General features: G+C 47.3%; 1 protein-coding gene across 3 annotated transcripts in view; it reads right to left on the minus strand.

Annotated features, from left to right (window-relative positions):
- Positions 1-846: 846 nt before the first annotated feature.
- Positions 847-22,308, minus strand: part of EIF4E2 (eukaryotic translation initiation factor 4E family member 2) — a 31,782-nt gene continuing 10,320 nt past the window's right edge. Inside the window, exons 4-8 of one of the 3 annotated variants that reach the window (XM_010597613.2) lie at positions 15,427-15,531; positions 13,839-13,991; positions 13,607-13,743; positions 6,824-6,902; positions 847-1,389 (exon numbers count right to left, since the gene is read on the minus strand). In XM_010597613.2, coding sequence (XP_010595915.1) covers positions 6,857-6,902; positions 13,607-13,743; positions 13,839-13,991; positions 15,427-15,531 — 441 coding nt within the window. In that variant the 3' untranslated portion in view covers positions 847-1,389; positions 6,824-6,856. Of the gene's footprint in view, positions 1,390-6,823; positions 6,903-11,666; positions 11,932-13,606; positions 13,744-13,838; positions 13,992-15,426; positions 15,532-22,308 lie in introns of those variants that run through there. The other 2 variants (XM_010597614.2, XM_003417909.3) reach the window with 2 other exon arrangements.

The following is a 22,308-nucleotide window of genomic DNA, read 5'->3' on the forward strand; positions in this document are numbered from 1 at the left end:
ACTCTCATGTGATTTCTCTGAGACCGGGTGGCTAAGGATCCCCCTAGCCGTCAAGGATATGTTTTAAAGAGAGGCCTTAATTTAAGGTACTGCAATCCTTGCTCACAAGAGCCAAGTAAGACAGTGCTACTTGGGAGGCTGCTGCAGGACTCTGCCTCGTGACTTCTTGGAATCCTAGCTGCTCTGCTGGCCTGACTTTAGTCCTTCTGGAGCCACATCACCCAGGTTCTCCATGAGTGACGGGCTATTCCTAAAACAGGCCTGCAGTAGCCTTCAAGAGCTGCCTGTCCAGACATCATAGGTCAGCATACACTGCTAACATACATACCAGGTGCTAAAGACAAAGGAGGCTTCCCAGCCACTGCAGACAGGCACAGTCATGCAACCAAGGCCATCCATCCAGGTCACCTTTCCTCCAGTGTCCCGGGTTCTTGACCAGGATTTATCATGGTAAACGTGAACACCTGGCAACGACCAGCCTGAATCAGCTGGTGTACTTCCCTTTTTCAACTGGAGGCACGCAAGAGTCCAGAGAAGGGCTACCCACAGGCCCTGCTCACGTGGGAAAACGACTGCAGTTGTTGCTCTCTGCTCCGAATCCTGCACTGGGAACGTGTATCATCACCTAAATCAAACTGGGCTCTGTGCCAGTTTAACTTACTGAGGCACACCTGAGCTGCCTCGGTGAACCCAGTGCGGCTCATTGGATTAAAATTCTAAGTGCAGCAGTGCCTAGGAAGGAAGGAGAGAGTGCCACAGGGCGGAGGACTGGAGGGCCTAAGGCAGGAGACGATACAAAACCCTGGACGGCCAGCACACCAGTGACACATGTTCAGAAAGTGGTAGGGCTGGCGGAGAGGGGAGAGAAATAAACAAAACGTCCGAATAATTTAATGGCAGAGCTAGAAGAGAGCATTTACAGCTATTCCGGACGCTCCGACAAAAAGCTTTTCCTGGGTGCACAGACATTCATAATACTGATAACTCTCAGCGGCAGCTCTGGCGCACACGCGGGGTCACGACACCTCGCACAGTATGAGAGCACAGAACGCCCAGCGGCGTCTGGACAGCACACAGCAAAGTGAAAGGCTGGACTCCCCCCACAGAACCCCATTAAAAAACAAAGTGTGTCTATTACAAAGTCACGGTTTCCGTTTCTCCGCTTTATAAAGTCAGCGATGCTGGAGGCGTCTAGTGGAATCCCTCCTCCAGGAGTGAGTGCAAAACGGGAGCCTGCGGCTCAGGCCGTCCCTTCAGTGAGCAGATGGAAGGACTGGCTGGAGACCTCCCATCCATTGTGGACACACACACACACACACAGAAAACGATTATTGCCAGCTTGTGTACTTTCACAATGTGATTTTTGTATTTCGAAAGCTTGAATTGTCCCTGAAAGAAAAAAATGGGAGAAAATGGAGCATTTAATACACAGGTCATCTCTACACGACCACCCATTCACAGGCTCGAGGGCCCCAGGACACGCCCCAGCATCTTCCCTCCTTCCTGATCTAGCGTCAAAATAGTAACCTGCTCCCCAAGTCCCTTCAACAGCAAAAGATTAGAAACAACCCAAACGCAAATCTATAGGGGACTGGTTAAATATTAAGGCTATGGCACATTCTGATAATGTGACGCTGTGAGGCGTAAAACAATCCATAAAAAAAAAAAAAAAACCGAGAAAGCTCTCTACCAACATGGAAAGAAGTGTAAAACGTATCAGTAAAGGGGCAGGACAGTGCGCATATATAGTCAGCTACCTTGTGTGTAAGTGGGGGGAAGGGGATATATGTTCACATTTGTTCATATAGAAAGAAACCGTAAGAATACATGACAAATCAATACTAGTCGTTACCCGGGCGATGGGGCGGGGCGCAAAGTGGAAACTACACTTATAATTGTTTTTTGAGCCATTTGATTGTATTACCTATTCAAAACACCAATTAACCAACTGAACATAAACACTTAAGTTAGCTGCTTACAAAAGGTATTCAAGGTGAAATCTGGGGACCCTTTTCACTTTGGAAACTTGGCTATAATTCTTGAAAAAGAGGGGTGTGCACGCATGTGTGTGTGTCGGGACAGGGTTGGGGACTGATTGTAAACAGTGTTCCTTTAGTTGTCTTCTGGGTGCAGACAGGCCTGACCATCCAATAGTAAGCTTTCCCGGTCACACTAAAAAGCCAATGGCTTTGCGGCTAATTGCCTCCATGAACAGATGCCTCCTTTGCTATGAAACCAGGAGAACTGGATGGTACCTGGCTACCACCACTGAGTATTTTGATCAAAGATTCTACAGAAGAATCTTCATCAAAAGAGGAAACTATAGAACAGAATTTCAAATTCTCATGGAATCTGGACTTTATGGAGCCACGGAGATTAGATGAACCCTCGAAACTACTGCCCTGAGATAATCTTTTAACCTTAAACCAAAAATAACCCCTGAAGCCTTCCTAACGCCAAACAATAGTTTAGCTTAACTAGTAGCAAATATCTGCCTGGAGCACTGTGTTCTTTTAAGAACCATTTATATGGGATCAAACTGACAACAGCAACTCAAAAGGTTAGATAGGAACCTTAGCAGGTGGTGAGATTACGTTAATGGGAGGAACAACTCAGAACAGGGGAGTGAGAATGGTTGCTCAGCTTGAAAGAATGTAATCGACATCAGTGAATCATACATGTAGAAACAAATTGGTGTATGTTTTGCTGTGTATATTCTCAACAAAATAAAGTTAAACAAACAAAACCCTACGGAGCACAGTTCTACTCTGACACACATGGGGTAGCCTTGAGTCAGTGCTGACTCAACAGGCCAAAACACACACACACACACACACAAAACCAATGACTTCTTAGCAGTTCACTTTCCACTTGAACCTCAAATCCCAGGGCTGGAAGGGGTGTTAAAGATCACCTAGTCTATCGCATTGACCCAGTGCTGAAACTTAAATTTGCCTGAAAATTTTCAAACAGAAATTCTCATTAACCTGGATTCTGGAATCATTATTTCACTTTCATTTTAAAGGGACATTTTAGAAACTCTGGCTTTAACTGACCTATCTTAAAACTGCTACAAACGATTGGGCGCATGGCAAGTGGTCCTGAGTAAGTTAATACTGACGGCAAACCGTGCTCAGCCCAGCCAAACAGCGTGTCCTCCAGCCACTGGCTAGCAGGTTCTCCTCCTTGACAGTGGCGAGCTGACAGGAACGACGGCCCCACTCAAGGGAGAATGGCTGCAGACTAGTACACCAAGAGGCTCACAGATGCTGTGCAGGTGAGCTCAGGCTTGGGAAGGAAATGCATTTATCTCAAAAGCTCACTGGCACTTTCCTAACTGGCATTCCTGACCATGGGCTCAAGTTGTCAATGGCTACTGGGCCCTTCCTACCATTCCTATCAGAGGAGCTAAAGGCAGAACAGAGACAGAACTTAATGGAGTGACTGTCTTTTTTTTTAAATGCCGATGGTATAAATAACCTTTTCGAAAGGACAGACTCCTCTGAGGGGCCAGACGTTCTGAGTAGCCACCAAAGAAGAAGGAACTTATCTGCTTATAAAGCAGAGAAAGCAGGCATGACTGACGTGTGTGTGTAACAGCGAGCCCCCGTAGGGACAACGCACTGCTCTACTGAGCCTGCATCCCAGAAGACACTTTATCCTGCGTCCTTCTAATAAATAAAGTGATGTCAAAGGGCTGGACCTTTGCTCAGCATCACCTCTAGCCCCATACAACAACTGGCTAACAAGAGCGAATAGGAAGGCAGGGTACGGAAGGTGGAATCAGAATTTTCTGCTGATTGAATGAGTTCTCTATCTTGGAGTATGGGGTAGGGCGGACAAGTATCTGATCCAGCCCTTTCAGCTGTTCAGTGATGGAAAGAAGGGATTTTCACGGCAGGTCATCACCAGAAGCAAGTCATCTTATCTTTTGGAAGTATTCCAGGCCTGTGCTGAGGGTGGTCCAGAGACAGAAATTCTCCTCTCTGTGACAGGAAAATGAAGAACATTCTCCCATCTTGGTAGGTAATATTCATCCTGTTAGCACAGATCTCTTTGTGATCAGAAAATCCATCGAGTCACAGTCGTTCTAAGGTCTATTTGCAAAAAGGAAGAGGAGAGAGAGTAGAAAAGCCAGGGGACTCCGCCAAGTTTGCTACAGTTTGGGGGGCATGACATGCTCCCGACAAGGACAGGCTGCAGCAGGCTGGTGGCGTGGGGTCCTCTGGGTTTGGTCTAGCCTTTCTACAGGAAGTAGGTTGAGAATAGCTCGATGTCACCAACTCCAGTCTGAGCAATCTGTTCACCTCCAGCCAGCTGGGCACTAACCCTTGGCCCTTCCCCTCACCCCAGAGACAGGGGAAGGAAGAGTGGGGACAGGAGGCAGAGGCCACAGGCTGATACAGTTGTTTTTAAGATGGAATCCTGTTCTTTTAAGAGCAAACTAAAATTTAGAAAATCCGGGGTGACTTCCAAAAGCTAGCCCTGTAGCCCCCTCACAGTGTGTGATGGGTTATGCCTACAGTACTGAGTAGGACCCAGGGGCTAAGGCCCCAAAGGAAGCCACAGGAGGATTCTTTCTCTGATGCCTTCCCTTTGTCCTGATGACGGAACCTCAGAAACACCAGAGAGCCCCCACCCAAACTGGTTGCCAACATCACATTCCCAGATGTCTTGGGGAAAACTGTTACCCTAATACTCTGACACAGGTTTCTAATCTGCTCTGTCTCAAAACCATCTCTTCTAGAGAAATGGACAATAGGTTCAGACTCTGGGAACAATGAGCTATGGCACGGTTAACTCCAAGGTGGACGACAGAGAGGCAGCCGGTCATGCAGAGAATGCCCCCTGCCCTCCTCTGAGCTACCTACCACAGTGGTGCATCCTCCATGAGCCCCAGGTTAATTCTAGGTCCTCAGGTAAAAGCTGAGTCACCCCAGGTGGGACCTCATCTGAGTGTCAGCTCTGAAGAGTGGCTCTGAAGGGGCACTCACCCATCGGCCTATACACTTAAGGGCACCGAGGTCTTCAGGAGAGCACTCTCTGGCTGCCAGTTGTCCACCCACAGGCCGCCACCAGCTTCTTCCTCTCTCTCTGCACATTAAATAAAACTGCAAACCCTTTCTACGGACGGGGAGCAAATTTCTAACCAAGAGGTTGGGAGTTCAAATCCACCAGGCGCTCCTTGGAAACTCTATGGGGCAGTTCTACTCTGTCCTATAGGGTCACTATGAGTCGGAATCGACTCGATGGCACGGGGTCTGGGTAATCTCCCACCAAGTGACCACTGCCAACCTCACTCCCAAACCAAAAACACTGCTCTCCAAGTGCTGGCACAGAATTGCAAGTAACCACAGTTACCCGCCAGCAGCAAACTGGGACTTGTACTCAAGGCCCAGTTAAAGGACAACACTTATTTGTAATAGAGGCCAAATGGAACAGTCCTAAAATACTAGCTATCCTGTGCAAAACCATAAAATATCAACTAAATTGAGGAAAAAAGTATTTGTGGTTCTAAAATAATTATTTAAATGAGAGTTTTTCTACCAAATTTCTCCAAAGATTATGATCTGCTTGGGTGTGGGACGAGAAGGTCAAAGGGTCAGAGACTGAAACGGCAGCTCAAACATAAAAATGAGCTGGGTGTGCATCTTTCTAGAATACATCCCGCACTCAAGCAAGAAGTCAGTAGAAATGGAGCATGAAGTCCTTTTCAAGGCTGTTGGAACTCTTCTGTCTGGACTCTAGCGCCTTCTCAGACGTCCTCAGCTGGGCTTCAAGCAGTGGCACCCCTGAAACAGGAGGTGCTCCCTCGGTCTGCCTTCTCAGCTGACATGGGCAGCATCCTGAGTGTGTGCGGGCACTCAGGGCTCCACAGAGCACTCAGACCCTGGCCGCCTGTGCTGACCCTCCAGGGCCATTCTCTCTCTGCTGGCCTGTCGGAGGGGGCGGGTCTCCTGTTGTTGAAAACGCTTCCTTTCCCTCTTGGGAAAGGGTAACTCTGAAGCAGCTACCTCAGTTGACAGTGCTGCTCCAATTTTAGAATTACTCTATCTCTCAGGGATTGGGGTGGGGATGGAGGGCAGTGGATGGCCAGGAATACACTCCCATCTCATCTGTTTCTCTCACTCAGAATAAATTTACCCAATTCCCTCTGCTAAAAAGACAGACAAGGACTCAGGACCCTCTGAATTGAGATACAAATATCTTTTGAGTGACCACTCCAGCTGACCCTGCCTTCATGATGCCATGCCTCTCCCTGCCAGGTAACATGATGGTCTACCCAGCTGTACCATGGCCTGAAACCAGGTCTCTTTCATGGCCCTGAAATCTGCCCCCAGGTCACTTTCATGGCCGAAGCTCCGAGTTTACGTCACTATTTCCTCGGCCTGACAAACACCACGAACCAGCAAACAAGAGACACCTCTCCCTCTCCATAGTTGGGCCTGTGGAACAGGCCTGCAAGGTACCGGATGGCTTAAAATGGCCATGCCAGGGAGAATGCAAAGCTCTGTGGCACACTTCTAATCATGAGAGGCTGGCCTCGGAAGCCAACTGAAAGATCTTCCAGTCCGTGTGACCTCATTTTCCAGTGAGAAAATGGAGGCACGGTGAGGTCACGCAAGCCGCTGGGAGCGCACCGTGAGCTGACCCAGTGAGGCCAAGTCCCGCGGTTCCAGACTCAGGTTCTTCTGAGTCTGCAGTAGGCTCGGTATCGGCCAAGGTCAGGCTGGGGTAACCAGGAAAAGCCCACCCACCGGGGAAGGGGTCCTGTGGCTGAGAGGTATGTCACAGGGTTACAGAAAGATAGACAAGGCCCTACCCTGAGTGTGACAGACAGAGGGGGAGCGTCCGATCAGCGGCCGCTGCTGTTCACCAGGCCATGAAACTCCTCCCAGGCCCTGGCAAACCAGAGACAAAAAAACACAATAGCACATTCAGATCAAAAGCTTTTCAACAAAGAGAACGCAGACACAATAACCCACACCCTGTTTCGGATATCCTCCAAGTGGGGCCCACAGGTACCTGGATGCACAGTGGCCAAGGCTTTCCCCCCAAACTGACCTTCCAACGAGCAGGGGAGCCAGCACCGGCCTCCCTACTCCACAAGCATTTGCACCTGTACTTCGACACCGCACTGCCCCAAGGCCTCTGGAGGCCAAAGATGGCAGGGCTGAAGAAGTCATTTTCCAACGCCTGCATTTCACCGCAGCGGAGGGCACCATCGCTGCTCTGCCTTGGGTCCGGGGGGACAGGTGGTGGAAACCATCTTTCTCATCACGCCACCCTCTGAGGGCAAAGGTCATACCCAACAGTCTTATGATGCCTAAAGATGCAATGAGGAACCTGCGCCATCTTCTCTGCTTTTACAGTCCCAACCTTCTAACTCTTCTCAACTCACACCTCAGGTCTCTATCGGGTTCTACCTGATTCTTGAAATACCCAGGCCACTATTATCTTTAACATTCCAGGGGTGTAGGTTAGAGCAGCTCGAATTTTCTGGGAATAAAGCTCGCCGCAACTTTCATGCTGATTGAGTATGTGAAGCTCTTAAGAGGTCACGGTTAGAAAAAGGTAAGAGATGTGACTAACTGGGTGGAGTCTCTCAGGGTGCTCCGTGTAGAATAGGTGCCCAGTGATTGCGAGACAAGCAGCAAGAGAAAGTGAGATCCCTAAACCTCCGGAAGCTCCAATCCACCTGAAGTTTTCTCAGTGGAGCTCATTTCCTACCTTTTTGGCTTAGCCTCTTTTCAGCCCCATTAGGGATGTGTCTGGTAAGTTCCCTGGGAATTATATATAAAATGGGTCACTTGGTGCTTTTAAATCTAATGTTTCTCATTGACAATTATCACTCTTGGTTAAAGGGATGACATGGTGCTCAGGGTGACAATATCATGTGTCACTTACTACAGGTTCAATATTACGGCCACTAAAACATGTCATTACCAGGTCTTCTATGGGTAGCTTTTCCTTCTTTCCTTCAACAGGGAGGGATTAAGTAGGAAGACTTGGCACAGGACTTCCCTCCTTCGAACGGCAGCATTTCTAAGTTAATTATCTACCTCCGAGGATGAGCAGATGATCTGTGGTTAATGGTCTCTTCAAGGTATTACCAAAGCTACTAACACACACTAACTGAATTAAAGATGAATGAATGGAAGAACGCCAGACAGGCACGCTGGTCTGCCTATTCACCAACTCAATCTCCACAGAAAGACATCTGTTCCCTGGCCCCTTCGGGAGAGATGGCAATGTGATGCATTTTGTGGGCTCATGGGCGACTTCAGAAGGCAACTCCACTCTTCGCTCCAAATGAAGATTAAGGGCAAAGCAAAACATGCTGCTTGAGCAAGGACCGTCTCTCTAACAGTGAGATTTCAATTCTACTTCAAACAACTTAGATGTCAATGAGAAATTCCATGGCTCTGTTGAAGTTTCACCTTTTTCCAGAAAGGCGCATCCCGACACTAGCCCCAACAGAGCAGCTCTGTGTCAAGGACCTGCCAAAACCGGGACTTCCGAGCTCCCCTCTAGTCTATTCCAGCATTAAAGTGTCCTCCCAGTTTTCCTTACAACTATTTTCTCCATATGTTAAACCTCAACATGAAGAAGCTGGGTTAATGTCCTCTCATGTATTAGGTGGAAATAAAATTATTGGTCATAGTCCTTGGTTTGAAAAAAAAAAAAAAAGCCCATTGCTGCCGATTCCAACTTACAGTGACCCTAAAGGACAGAGTAGAACTGTCCCACAGGGTTTCCAAGGAGTGGCTGGCAGATTTGAACCACTGCCCTTTTGGTTAGAAGCTGAGCTCTTAACCACCGCACCGTAAGGGAATAATCACTCTTATTCTCGGAGATCAGCAGCTTGGTTATAGAGGCAAACCTGCTGCCTAAAGATGGGTGTGAATATTCTATTTTCCACCTGGCATCCCAGGCATAGGAAATAATATTAAAACTTTCTCCTTTTAAATGTAAAGAAAAAACAAGTTAAATGCTAAAAGTGTTATATGACTGGAGTTTATAAAAAAAGAAAAAAATTACCCGAGATTAATATAGCCTATTTTGAACACATTCAAATGACAGAATAACAAAGAGCCCTTTAAAGATCACTCTTGTCCCATCTCACTTACCAGAAAGCAAATTCTGCGAGCCCGAGATCTCCTTTCTGGGTGATTCTGCGCTCCCCCTGGCCCCACCCCAAAGCCTGGCTCTCAGCCTTGCACTTGGCTGATGACTGTGAGCAGTGCAGCCCCCTGGTCACCTGGGCTGTCTGTGCTTTGAACAGCAGTATGGAGAGGCATTTCATAAACGCAAAGCCTGACCAGCAACCACACTGGCGTGACCCAGAGCCACAAGGCTATGATTTAGCCATGACAGGAGAGGGAAGGGGTAGGCTGTTCCTTGCCTGTGAAGTTCAATGTTTAAATACACTAGAAATTGGATGTGGTGAAGGGACGTCACTGCCACTCAACCTGTTTCTCTTCTAGAATATAGGACTAAAGAAAAACCACCTAGCCCCACCCTTCCCTGCAGAGCAGTCTGGTCACCCTCCCCCCACTGTGGCCCTGTCTTCTCCTTTTCCACTCCAGGCCAGGTGCACAAGGTGACTACTCCCAAAAGGACTTTTCTCACAAGACACCTCTGTCTGATGTGGCTCTGGGCCCACAGTTTGACCCCGGTGGTCCTATGCCTCTGGGTTGCAAGTCTGGCTGGGTAACGAACTGCCTCCTCAGACCAGAGGAGACAGTGAGTCACTTGGTGCTTTCAAGAGCCCAAACTAGGAAAACTCCATTGGGAACTGACCTCCTGAAAAGCATCATGCACCTGACCTAACCCTCATCTAGTGTCCCATTTCTCCAGGGGCCCTGTTCAACTTGGAGGGGGAACTCTTCGCAATAAACAAGGGCAGAGGCCAGCAGGTAGGCACCCCTGGGCAGCAAAGCCAGACCAGGCGGAGAGGGACGCTCGTCACCCGGTTCCTGTAGCAGCACACCCCTCTCAGCTCGCCCAGGGGTGCGGCAAGAGAAGGCCACAGCAGTGTGATTAGGGGGAGGCTGGGAAAGCCAGCTGAAAAGGGTCACTGGAAACGGGATCAAAACTTAAGAGTGGAGGCAAGAATACCTGACTGAAAAATCTAAGCCACTCCTAAAAACATTCCTCTTACCATTTCCAGCAGCCCTAACTGCTAGTACCTGGGGGAGAACAATTCTGGGTTGGCTCTCCCTTCCTTTTCACTGGAATTCTCAAGTCCCAGTAGCTGCTGTTCCTTGGCTCAGACAAAGCCATAGCTGGGGAAGAGCCACAAGGAACAGACGGGGCAGACCCAGCTGACTTCTGCCCCCATGTGGCAACGATCACAGGGTGGCAGGTCAGTGTGGTGCTTTCTGACAGACTCTCACTCTGGAAAGTGACCTCAAGCTCATTTCCAGGACTAGGTACAATACTGCGGACACCAAGGTCACTACGTGAAACATAATCATGGAAGGCAAGAGGGAAAGGGCTAATGGAAGGTAATTCTTTGACAAATGCCGAAAACATAGAGAAAGGGCCTTTCCACAGTCCAGCCAACCTCTCGTTTTCTAGGTACTTCGACCAATTTGGGGTATGCGATAAACAAAGCAGCAACGACACAAATGCCCCCCAGAATGTTGAGCCCGAGGTGCCAGTCCCAGTGTGTGTTCTGTGGGAGCCCAGGCCACACAGGGCCTGGTGCAAAGTCAGGATGGTACAGGCGCAGATGTTGCTGCCCAAATGGGACAGCCACCTTGGAAAGCTCAACATTCATCCACGGCCACTTTCACTGATGCTATCAGGCAACCTGACCCTTCTTTTTTTGGATGGTGGCTCCTAAGAAAACTTCAAGGAACATGAGGCTTGCTGCAACTCGACATGCAGGTCAGGGGCCTAAAGGCCAAGCTGCAGCACATATAAGCCAAAGCCAAAGCCAAAAAGCACGTGAGAGGCCAGTACGTGCTCTGGTCAGATATCCCACAAGCCAGTTCGTCCAGGATGAAGGCATCTCCCCTCCTGGATCCTGATGCACCAGGCTGGGGCTGGGGGAGGGAGGGAGGGAGGGGCTGTGACCCTGAGATCTAGCAAGCAAGGCTAGCACAAAGAGGAAGATGAGCTGGTCCTGGAGGGAAAGCAGAGGGAGAAGGCCGGCAAAGAGCTTGTGGGTTGGACGGCTTTGGCCCCAGTGAGAAAAGCCTCTTAGCACAAAGCAAGGAAGCTGGATACATACAGCCACACACAGGCGGAAGCAGGGCTTTCCCTCCAAGCGAGAGATTTCTCTGAAGTAAAGGCAAGCAGAGAAGTCAGCGAGGCAAAGGCAAGGGTCCCCCTTCTAACTTGAACCAACTTTCAAGCTCTATCCTAAATCACAAATCACTCCGTTCTGGTCATGAGCGTGACTAGACGGAGGTGAAAATTCAAGGACCAGAAAATGGGGTCTCATTTCGAGAGCTAGACGTCACCTCATTATGTCAGACCTCAGCAGCTCTTGAACTAGATACCAAGTGACAGTCTACAATGGGCTTCTGGAAATCAGGCTACGTTCCCTGGCCGGCCCTGCACGGGGAGGCCTGTGCTGTCCTTTCACGCGGTGGCGGTCAGTCTGAAAGGCCACTTCTTTGATACGCCATAAAGAGCGAGAGCATGAGACAAGCTAGTTTAGCACCATTTATTAAGTGAGCTCAGCAGCTGCTGTGGCCGCTGTGTGTCAGCCTGTTCTGAAACATCAAATGCTCTTCCAATTCCTCTCGTCCAGGACAGAAGGATCTTCCAGGTAGCACGCCAACAAAACAAGAGACTCCGATGGTGCCAGCTCCAGTGATGGTGCCATCCAGAAAGGGACGGGGTCACGGCACATTCACCCGCGTCTTCCAGAGGTTTTGAAAAAGGAGCCTTTGGGGGCCCAGCCTGCCTGGCATTCTAGTGGGAGTGCAAAAGGTCGGCACGTTGGGAGAGGAAAGAGGGAGATGCGAGGGAACGTAGCATCTGGCTCCCCAGAAGGGCTTCTTGGTCTCTGGAAGGGCAGGGCTGGCATTCTAGAGGCAGCCCTCTGCTAAAGCAGGGGGCAGCAGGCCAGTCTTCCTAGGATATGGGGGCAAAACGCCCTCTGGCTCTCCTAGCCTCCTTAAGGACGGGGACACGTTTCCACAAAGCTGAGCAAGAACTGCCTCGGGTACGAGAGGGAGAACAGAGGAAAGGGGAAAGGTGATGAGCGATACCTCTTTCCTGTTCCCACCCAAGTGAAGCCTTGCTTTTGGGAGGGGCGGCATCTGGGAACCTCAAAAATAAGAATCCTAGAAAAAGTAGGTGTGGCTCTCTCCAGCCTGGAACCGAGTCTGGCTCGAGGGCAGGAACTACTTCTATCCCAGAACAAAGAGTAAGAAAAGTCTGCCTAGAGAAAAACAGTGCTAACACAGGACTGCTAAGGCAAGCAACCGGGCTGGCTAATAACTGTTGGGAGCTCAGAGTCACGCCTAGCTATTTGATTATGGACCAGCTCCGGTGGCAGTGTTCCCAGTCGACAACTGGCACTCGGCTGGTTAAGCCAGCCCCACCCACATTTTCTGAGAATGCATGGGAAAGCAGATTCCCAAAGGCCTGCCTGCTGAACCCGGTCGTCAGGCTTCTCAATCGCCTTTAATAAGGATAACATGATGCTGATGTCATTACTAATGACCATGAGGACAATAAATTCCCTGGCTCTGCAAGTGTGTTCTCCATCTGAGGAACGTCAATCCATTACCAAGGTTAAACTGGCCTCCCAAGAGCCCTATCAGGCAACCCATTATAGCCCCCCATTTTACAGACAGGGAAACTGAAGCAGAGCAGCTAAGAGACTTGCGCAAGGCACATACTGCTGTCTGGGTCAAAAGAGTAAACTCAAAGCCTGACTCCTAGCTGGTGAGCTCTCCCTCCAGGGCTGAGAAAACCTGCCAGTCATTCCCCACAGCTGTTCGTCAGCATCACCTCAGCTCATCACTGAAAGAGCAAGCCTTGCCAGTGATTCTCCGCAAGTGTCTACAGCTCACTTCCCAGGGCCTAGTTAGCTGGCTAAGCAGATCCCCCTTTACCATCCTGCCTCCCCTCCATGATACTCCCCCAAACACACTACTCTGCAACTTCAGCTCTACGCACAAGGAGACGGAGTCACTAGGCCTCGTAAGAAGTCAATTTCTCAGGACAAAGAAAACAGACTGAAGCTAGCAGGTTAAAAAGACATGCAAAAGTGGGGTGAGGAGAGAGGACTTTATAGTTCGGTAAAATTGTCTTAAAAGACAGCAAGAAAGAGAAGAGCGCTTTGTCTTTCATTTGAAGGCAGTAGTTAGCGAGAGACAGCCTGAATAAGTAAAGCAAGCCCGGGCAGTGCAGCTGGGTCTGCAGAAGGGCTCTCTCTGCTACAAAGACCTGTGGTGTGGTGGGCAGGGAGCCTCGCAGACAAAGAACTACTCCAGGTGGCTGAAGCACTAGAGGCTAAACTGGTCTGTACCTTCTTCACCATCAGTCTCCTGTACAACCAAACTCCTCTGGGCCCAACTACGGACCTACTTCTGCTGAGCTCAGGGGCATCCCCTCCCGGATCCCCCACAACACGTACTTGATGCTGTCGGTGTGGGTTTTGTATTCCATAATGGTGTTGGGAGGTAGGTTAAGCACTCGCCGGAGCGTATCCCGGATTCGGGCTGTGGTTGCTTGGTCGCTGGCAGTTTTATTCCATATTGAAATAATGTCCTCCTAGGGGAGCAGCAGAGGAATCATCAAAGCACACTGGAGGCAGCAAGGAGAGCACAGACAATACAAGAAACGAGATTGGCCACGGGGAGGCTTACCTGAAACCGCACAGAGACCACAGCCCCACAGATCTCCTCCCCGACCATGAACTGCTCCCCCAACATGGCCAGGATGAGATTCTCCCAGCAACGGGATGCCAAACCCTTCCGCAGCCGAATAATCCACTTGCCACCATTTTTATTTGCATCGTCCTGCACAAAGAAAGAAAGCGATAAACTGAAAACACAGCCTCACAGCTCTTTTTCTTTTGCAGTTACCCAAACCCACTGCCGTCGTATCCATTTCAACTCATAGCGACCCAACGGGACAGAGCAGAACTGCCCCATACGGCTTGCAAGGCTGTTACCCTTACGGAAGCATACTGCCACATCTTTCTGCCGTGGAGCAGCACGTGGGTTCGAACCACCAACCTCTCGGTTAGCAGCCGAGTGCTTAACCACCGCTCCACGAGGGCTCCTTCTTTTGCAGTTAAGGCAGCATTTTTACTGTCAAGAATCACTTAGACACTAAGAACTATCGTCACTTTCCAACTACTCAACTTTACAGGAAGAATGGTGCAGAGCAGGTAGAAGTAACTAGACAAGAAACAGGAAAAAGAATAAAGCAAACAAACGAAAAGGCCGGGATCCTTGGTACAAATCCTTCCCCCTCAAAAGGCTAACCAGGTCCTTTAAAAATAATCCTCTTTCCTCCAGAACTACTCTAGGAATCAGAACAAAATGACATCAGACTTCACATCCAGATCCCTCACTACTGCAGTTGCTAAATGTCTCCTGGGTTTCCCAGGTGCACAGACGGGAAGCCACCACCTCTCCCCAGATCCAGTCCAGCAGAAGAGACAGACAAGAAACCTTTTACAGCAATGCAGCCCGACAAGTGCCACTGAGCTGAGACATACACAGAGTACTAGGAAGAACAAAGCACGGTCGGGACCCTCTCAAGAGAAGGAAACATTCCAGCCGGGTCTGGAGGGCAACAGATGAAGGGCCCCGCAGGTATGGGAAGAACACGTCTGAGCAGACGCTGACCGTGAGACAGGATGATGCCAACGGGAGGGCCTGGCTGCACAAAGAGAAAACGCAGAGACGATGGGGGACAGGACTTGGAAAGTAGATGTGGGGCAAGGCCAGGTGAACAAGGGGAGCTGGGGAGGAGTTTTAACTGGGGTGGCGGTGGGGGAGGCTTGATCAGATTTATTGTCTAGAAAAATGCTCTTGCGTCAGGATAGGCGACAGAAGACATCAGAACATCACCAACAAACCGCTCTGCGAAGACATCAGAGAGCTCAGCTCTGAGTCTCCAGTCCCGCCTGTAAGCTTATTTTTGACCCAATTATACTATGTAAAATATACGTTCTTCATACTATAATTTCATACACACACACAAACACTTCCATGGGAATAAGATTAATTTTTAAAAATAACATCCTTTAATATTGTTACAATAGCATATTAGCAATAAAACAATCTTTAAAAACCACCCAGCACCAGCCCACAGAAACCAGCAATGGTGTCTCTCCCTGGAGGGCCTGGTTCCAAGGATGCACCAAACAGTGAAGCAATTCTGAGTGAAGACTTTAAAAAAAAAACTTGTCCAGACAAGCAATCAGAAGCCCTCGTTGCTCACCTCCCACATGGGCTTAATTCCTTCTTTGAAGAGATGGAAGTCACTGTGGCCTGTCAGGTCCCCGGGACGTACCATGTGGCTATAAAACCTCCAGAACTGCTCCACCTGCAGAGAGAAGACCCCAGAGTAGAAAAGCTGTTTTTCCTTTTGTGCTGCACCCAGCTAGATTGACTTATTAAGGACGTAACATGGAAAACCAAAAACTCCGTTGCCATCGAACTGATTCCAACTCCACAGGGTTTCCAAGGAGCGGATGGTGGATTCGAACTGCCGACCTTTTGATTAGCAGCTGGACTCTTAACCATTGTGCCACCAGGGCTCCCATAACATGGAAGACACTCTAACACAGGCTACACTTCTCAGAGGCAGCATTTTCATTTGGGGGATCGTGTGGGAAGGAAGACATGTTAGAGGAAAGCATATCCTACAGTTTGATAAAAGAAAAACGTAACACTGGCAATACAAAAAAGAACTCCTCAGGTGAGAAAGCCCAGCCTCAGCCAAGAGCCTCGGCTGGTGAAGTCAGGCTGACACACGCCCTCCGGCTGAAGCTGCAGGGGAATCAGCATGGGCCAAGGGGGACCGCTGCTTCGCACAGTGGCAACCCTTCACTCCTGAGGTACACTAAGCTACAAGGGACGTTAAGTGCCATATAGCCTCCGCCAGACTGAATTTTTTAGAACCAAATCACTTCTTGATCAAAGATTGTTTTACTGGCAAATACAGGAGTAGCTAGAATGAAACACATTTTACTTCTGCTGAGTTGCTGAGTACAAGGGGTGGAATCGACGACGTGCACTACTCTACACCGTGATGCTCCTGTGAAGACCAAGACAATCCAGAATCAATCGGGCTCAGCTTCTCATACTTAGGGGTAAAGCCCCTCTTTCTATGCTAAAACAATTTTTTGTTCTTGCCCCTCCTTCGCAATCCTATTGGAAAACTAGACTTAACATTCTTCTCTCAAATGTATACATATTTATACTCATCATGCTGGTTCTGTTTCTCTCATTAGCGTCTTGGTAAGAGATTTTTTCCCTATTCCTTCGTAACTCACAGAGAGCACCTAATAAGTACAAGCAGTAAGGGGGCACGTTTTAGAGGAAAAGGGAAACCTGGAACACCCCGGAGAGAAATAGAGGTGCTGAATGAACACACGGCAAGCCGCCAGAGTGACGCAGCTGAAAACAGCTGCTGAGGAGAGAGAGGTTCAGGTCGTCCTTTCGGATCTCGGCAGCAAGTGAGGAGAAGCAGACCTACCCGTGTGAGCCTGTTGTTCCTTCAGGTTCACACACAACGGGAACAGGTGAAATTTCTCACATATTAAAAAGGAGTCAGGACTGAGGCTACAAGAATCCTGGCGGTCACGGTCCCCAAACCTTCTGTTGGCCCAGGACAGGAACCATTCCCGAAGACAACTCATCAGACATGGATTGGACTGGACAATGGGCTGGAGAGAGATGCTGATGAAGAGTGAGCTACTTGTATCAGGTGGACACTTGAGACTGTGTTGGCATCTCCTGTCTAGAGGGGAGATGGGAGGGTAGAGGGGGTTAGAAACTGGCAAAATGGTCACGAAAGGAGAGACTGGAAGGAGGAAGTGGGCTGACTCATTAAGGGGAGATTAAATGGGAGTATGTAGTAATGTGTATATAAGTTTATATGTGAGAGACTGACTTGATTTATAAACTTTCACTTAAAGCACAATAAAAATTATTTTAAAAAAAAAAAAAAAGTCAGGAGTGAATCCCATTCATAGAACCTGCGCGCAGCGCTCTCTTCGAGGCAGCAACACACAGTGCTGCAGAATGCTGGCTGGCCACACGTCCGCAACAGCAACGAGCGACACCTTTCCCACTCTGACACAGTTAAAAGAAACAAAGTGCACAAGCCAGAGATAGTAGCTCACTGTGAGTTAAGAACTAGAGGGTGATGATGTGGAGAAAGTACACCAAACATCCTCAATCCCCCAATCAAGAACTGTTTTATTAAAGTTTTGGTCTCCTCCAATCTTACAGCCAAACTATGCAATCTTCTTGCCATAGTCTTATATCCAAACCACAAAAGGAATGAAGCAGCTTGAGAAACAGTGAACTCTGAAAGAATTTTTTCCTCCTTTTTCTTAGGCAGTTTTGGTTTTCAAAAGTTCTAGCTGAAGCCAAAGAATAAAGGATGTAAGAAACCCAGAGCCTGCATGTCATGACGGCTAAAAGGACACACGCACAAGAGAGCGAGGAACGCTCAGACTCAGGACATAAAGGCAGAAAGGACTTCAGAATCATTTCAAGTTCCTTCTTCATTTTTAGATGAACTTTATGCGTAAAGATAAACTTCGTGTGTAATCACTAACATAGCCAAGGAAACGGTTTTAGAGCAACTTGCCCCAGCCCACAAAGTCCAGCAGCAGAATAAATGAGCCTTGTGACTCCCCTCTACACTCTTGCCATTTCAGCACACTACCTACCTCCTTAGTCACCCTGATTTCAAAAACTTTCAAATGTTAAATATTAGGGTGAAGGACCACAGGGAAATACTGCATCGGGTTTGATCAAAAGTTGCAAAATGTAATTATTTTTCTGTGAAGTATTTAATATTGTGAGCCATTTCCTAATGACGTGAATTACTTTGTTGTTGTAGATGCCCTCGAGGTGGTTGCGACTCGTAGCAACCCTATGTACAACAGAAACCAAACACTGCCCGGTCCTGCGCCATTCTCACAATCCCGCTGTTATGTTTCAGCCCATGTTGCAGCCACACTGTGTCAATCCACCTTGAGTGTCTTCCTTTTTCACTGACCCTGTACTTTACGAAGCATGATGTCCTTCTTCAGAAACTGATCCCTCCTGACAACGTCTAAAATATGTAAGACGTAGTCTCGCTATTCTCACTTCTAAGGAGCATTCTGGTTGTACTTCTTCCAAGACAGATTTGTTCATTCTTTTTGCAGTCCACTGTATATACATGGATTACATCTCAACATAAAGAAAACAAAAATCCTCACAACTAGACCAATAAGCAACATCTTGATAAATGCAGAAAAGATTGAAGTTGGCAAGGATTTCATTTTACTTGGATCCACAATCAACACCCACGGAAGCAACAGTCAAGAAGTCAAAAGATGCGTTGTATTGGGCAAATCTGCTGCAAAAAACCTCTTTAAAGTGTTGAAAAGCAAAGACGTCACCTTAATGACTAAGGTGTACCTGACCTGAGCCATGGTATTTTCAGTCTCATCCTATGTGCGTGAAAGCTGGAAAATGAATAAGGAAAGCCAAAGAATCGATGCCTTTGAATTGGGGTGTTCACAAAGATACTGAATATACCATGAACTGTCAAAAGAACAAACAAATATGTCTTGGAACAAATTCAACCAGAATGCTCCTGAGAAGCAAGAATGGCAAGACTGCGCCTTACATACTTTGGACATGTTGTCAGGAGGGATCAGTCCATGGAGAAGGACATCATTTTGGTAAAGTACAGGGCCGATGAAAAAGAGGAACACACTCAACAAGACAGATTGACACAGTGGCTGCAACAACGGGCTCAAGCATAGCAACGACTGTAAGAATGGCTCAGGACTGGGCAGTATTTCTTTCTCCTGTGCAAGGGGCCACTATGAGTTGGAACCGACTTGACAGCACCTAATAACAGTATATTCAATATTCTTCTCCAACACCACAATTCAAAGGCGTCAATTCGTCTTCAGTCTTCCTTATTCATTGTCCAGCTTTCGCATCCATATGATACAATTGAAAATACCATGGCTTGGATCAGGCATGCCTTACTCTTCAAGGTGACATCTTTGCTTCTCAACACTTTAAAGATGTCTTTTGCAGCAGATTTGCCCAATGCAACGCATCTTTTGATTTCTTGACTGCTACTTCCATGGGTGTTGACTGTGGATCCAAGTAAACTGAAATCCGTGACAACTTCAATCTTTTCTCCATTTATCGTAATGCTGCTTACTGGTTCAGTTGTGAGGATTTTTGTTTTCTTTATGCTGAGGTGCAATCCATACTAAAGGCTGTGGTCTTTGACCTTCATCACTAAGTGCTTCAAGTCCTCTTCACTTTCAGCAACCAAGGTTGTGTCATTTGCATAACACAGGTTGTTAATAAGTCTTCCTCCAATCCTGATGCCCCGCTCTTCTTCATATAGTCCAGCTTCTTGATTATTTGCTCAGTGTATAGATTAAGTATGGTGAAAGCATACCATCATGAAGCACTTTTCCTAACTTTAAACCATGCAGTATCCCCTTGTTCTGTTCAAACAACTGCCTCTTGATCTATGTACAGATTCCTCATGAGCACAATTAAGCGTTCTCGAATTCCCACTCTTCACAATGTCATCCCTAAATTTTTTATGATGCACATAGTCAAACGTCTTTGCGTGGTCAATAAAACAGAGGTAAACATCTTTCTGGTATCCTCTGCTTTCAGCCAAGACCCATCTGACATCAGCAATGATATCCCTGGTTCCCTGTCCTCTTCTGAATCCGGCCTGAGCTTCTGGCAGTTCCCTGTCAATATGCTGCTGCAGTCGCTTTGAATGATCTTCTGCAGAATTTTACTTGCGTGTGATAGTAATCATATTGTTTGATAATTTCTGCACTCAGCTGGATCACATTTCTAGGGAATAGGCATAAATATGGATCTCTTCCAGTTGGCTGGTCAGGTAGCTGTCTTCCAAATTTTGTGGCATAGACAAGTGAGCACTTCTAGCACTGCATTCGTTCATTGAAACATCTCAATTGATATTCCATCAATTCCTGAAGCCCTGTTTTTCGCCAATGCCTTTAGCGCAGCTTGGGCTTCTTCCTTCAGTATCATCGGTTCCTGATCATATGCTACCTTCTGAAATGGTTGAATGTCGACTAACTCTTTTTGGTATAATGACTGTGTATTCCATCTTCTTTTGACGCTGCCTGTATTGTTTAATATTTTCCCCACAGAATCTTTCACTGCTGCAACTTGAGGCTTGAATTTTTTCTTCAGTTCTTTAAACTTGAGAAATGCCGAGTGTGTTCTTCCCTTTTGGTTTTCTATCTCCAGTTCTTTGCACATGTCGTTATAATACTTTTTCTTCTCAAGTGCCCCTTTGAAATCTTCTGTTCAGTTCTTTTGCTTCATCATTTCTTCCTTTATGCTTTAGCTCAATGTTCAAGTGCCACTTTCATAGTCTCTTCGGCATCCATTTGGTCTTCTCGTTCCTTCCTGTCTTTTTAATGACCTCTTGGTTTCTTCACGTATGATGTCTTTGATGTCATTCCACGACTTATCTGGTCTTCAGTCACTAGTGTTCAATGTGTCAAATCTATTCCTCAGATGTTCTCTAAATTCAGGTGGGATATACTCAAGGTCATACTTTGGCTCTCTGAACTCGTTCTAATTTTCTTCAGTTTCAACTTGAACTTTCATATGAGCAATTGATGGTCTGTTCTGCAGTCGGCCCCGAGCTTGTTCTGACTGATGGTATGGAGCTTTTCCACCATCTCTTTCCACAGATGTAGTCGATTTGATTTTTGTGTATTCCATCTGGTAAGGTTCATGTGTATAGCTGCTGTTTATGTTGATGAAAAAAGGTATTTGCAATGAAGAAGTCGTTGGTCTTGCAAAATTCTATCATGCGATCTCCAGCATCGTTTCTATCACCAAGGCCATATTTTCCAACTACCGATTCTTCTTCGTTTCCAACTTTTGCATTCCAATCACCAGTAATTACCAATGCATCCTGATTACATGTTCAATCAACTTCAGACTACAGAAGTTGGTAAAATCTTCCGTTTCTTCATCTCTGGTCTTAGTGGTTGGTGAGTAAATTTGAGTAACAGTCATATTAACCGGTCTCCCTTGTAGGCATATGGATATTATCCTATCACTGACAGTGGTGTACTTCAGGATAGGTCTTGAAATGTTCTTCTTGACGATGAACGCAATGCCATTTCTCTTCAAGCTGTCATTGCTGGCACAGGAGACCATATGATCGTCCAATTCAAAATGGCCAATACAGCTCACTAATGCCTAGGATACCAATATTTATGTGTTCCATTTCATTTTTGATGATTTCCAATTTTCCTAGATTCATACTTTGTACATTCCAGGTCCCAATTATTAATGGATGTTTGCAGCTGTTTTCTTCTCATTTTGAGTCATGCCACATCAGCAAATTAAGGTCCCGAAAGCTTGACTCCATCCACATCACTGAGGTCGACTCTACTTTGAGGAGGCACTTCCTCCCTAGTCGTCTTTTGAGTGCCTTCCAACCTGGGGAGTTTATCTTCCAGCACTGTATTAGACAACGTTCTGCTGCTACTCTCAGGTTTTCACTGGCTAATTCTTTTCAGAAGTAGACTGCCAGGTCCTCCTTCCTAGTCAGTCTTAGTCTGGAAGCTCAGCTAAAACCTGTCTGCCATGGTTGACCCTGCTGGCATCTGAAAACTGGTGGCATAGCTTTTGGCATCATAGCAACATGAAAGCCTGCATAGTACAACAAACTGACAGACACGTCCATTACTTTAATATACAGTAATTTGTGTTTCAGGGCTACTAACACAATAGCAGACACCAAACGCTACGTCACACAGCCAGCGAGTAATGAACGAGTACAAACCCAAGGTGCTACTGCTGTTAATGCTACTCAGTCCAAAAGACATAACACAAGAAGAGAAAACAAAACTCCCTTTGCACACGTGCAGTAAATTCATATATGCTTTTTCTCAAAGAGTGAAAGAAAAATGCTAGAAATATTCATAGTACCCCAGAATAATTGAATAGGATCTTTAATGAACGCCCACCCCTCCAGCTCAGTTTCTTCTCCGATCCCCTGGTGTTTTACCAGTTGTTCATAAGATAGTGGCTGCCACTTTACCTGCGATGTCCAGGT

The sequence above is a fragment of the Loxodonta africana genome, chromosome 6 (assembly GCF_030014295.1).
Source record: "Loxodonta africana isolate mLoxAfr1 chromosome 6, mLoxAfr1.hap2, whole genome shotgun sequence".
NCBI lineage: Eukaryota > Metazoa > Chordata > Mammalia > Proboscidea > Elephantidae > Loxodonta > Loxodonta africana.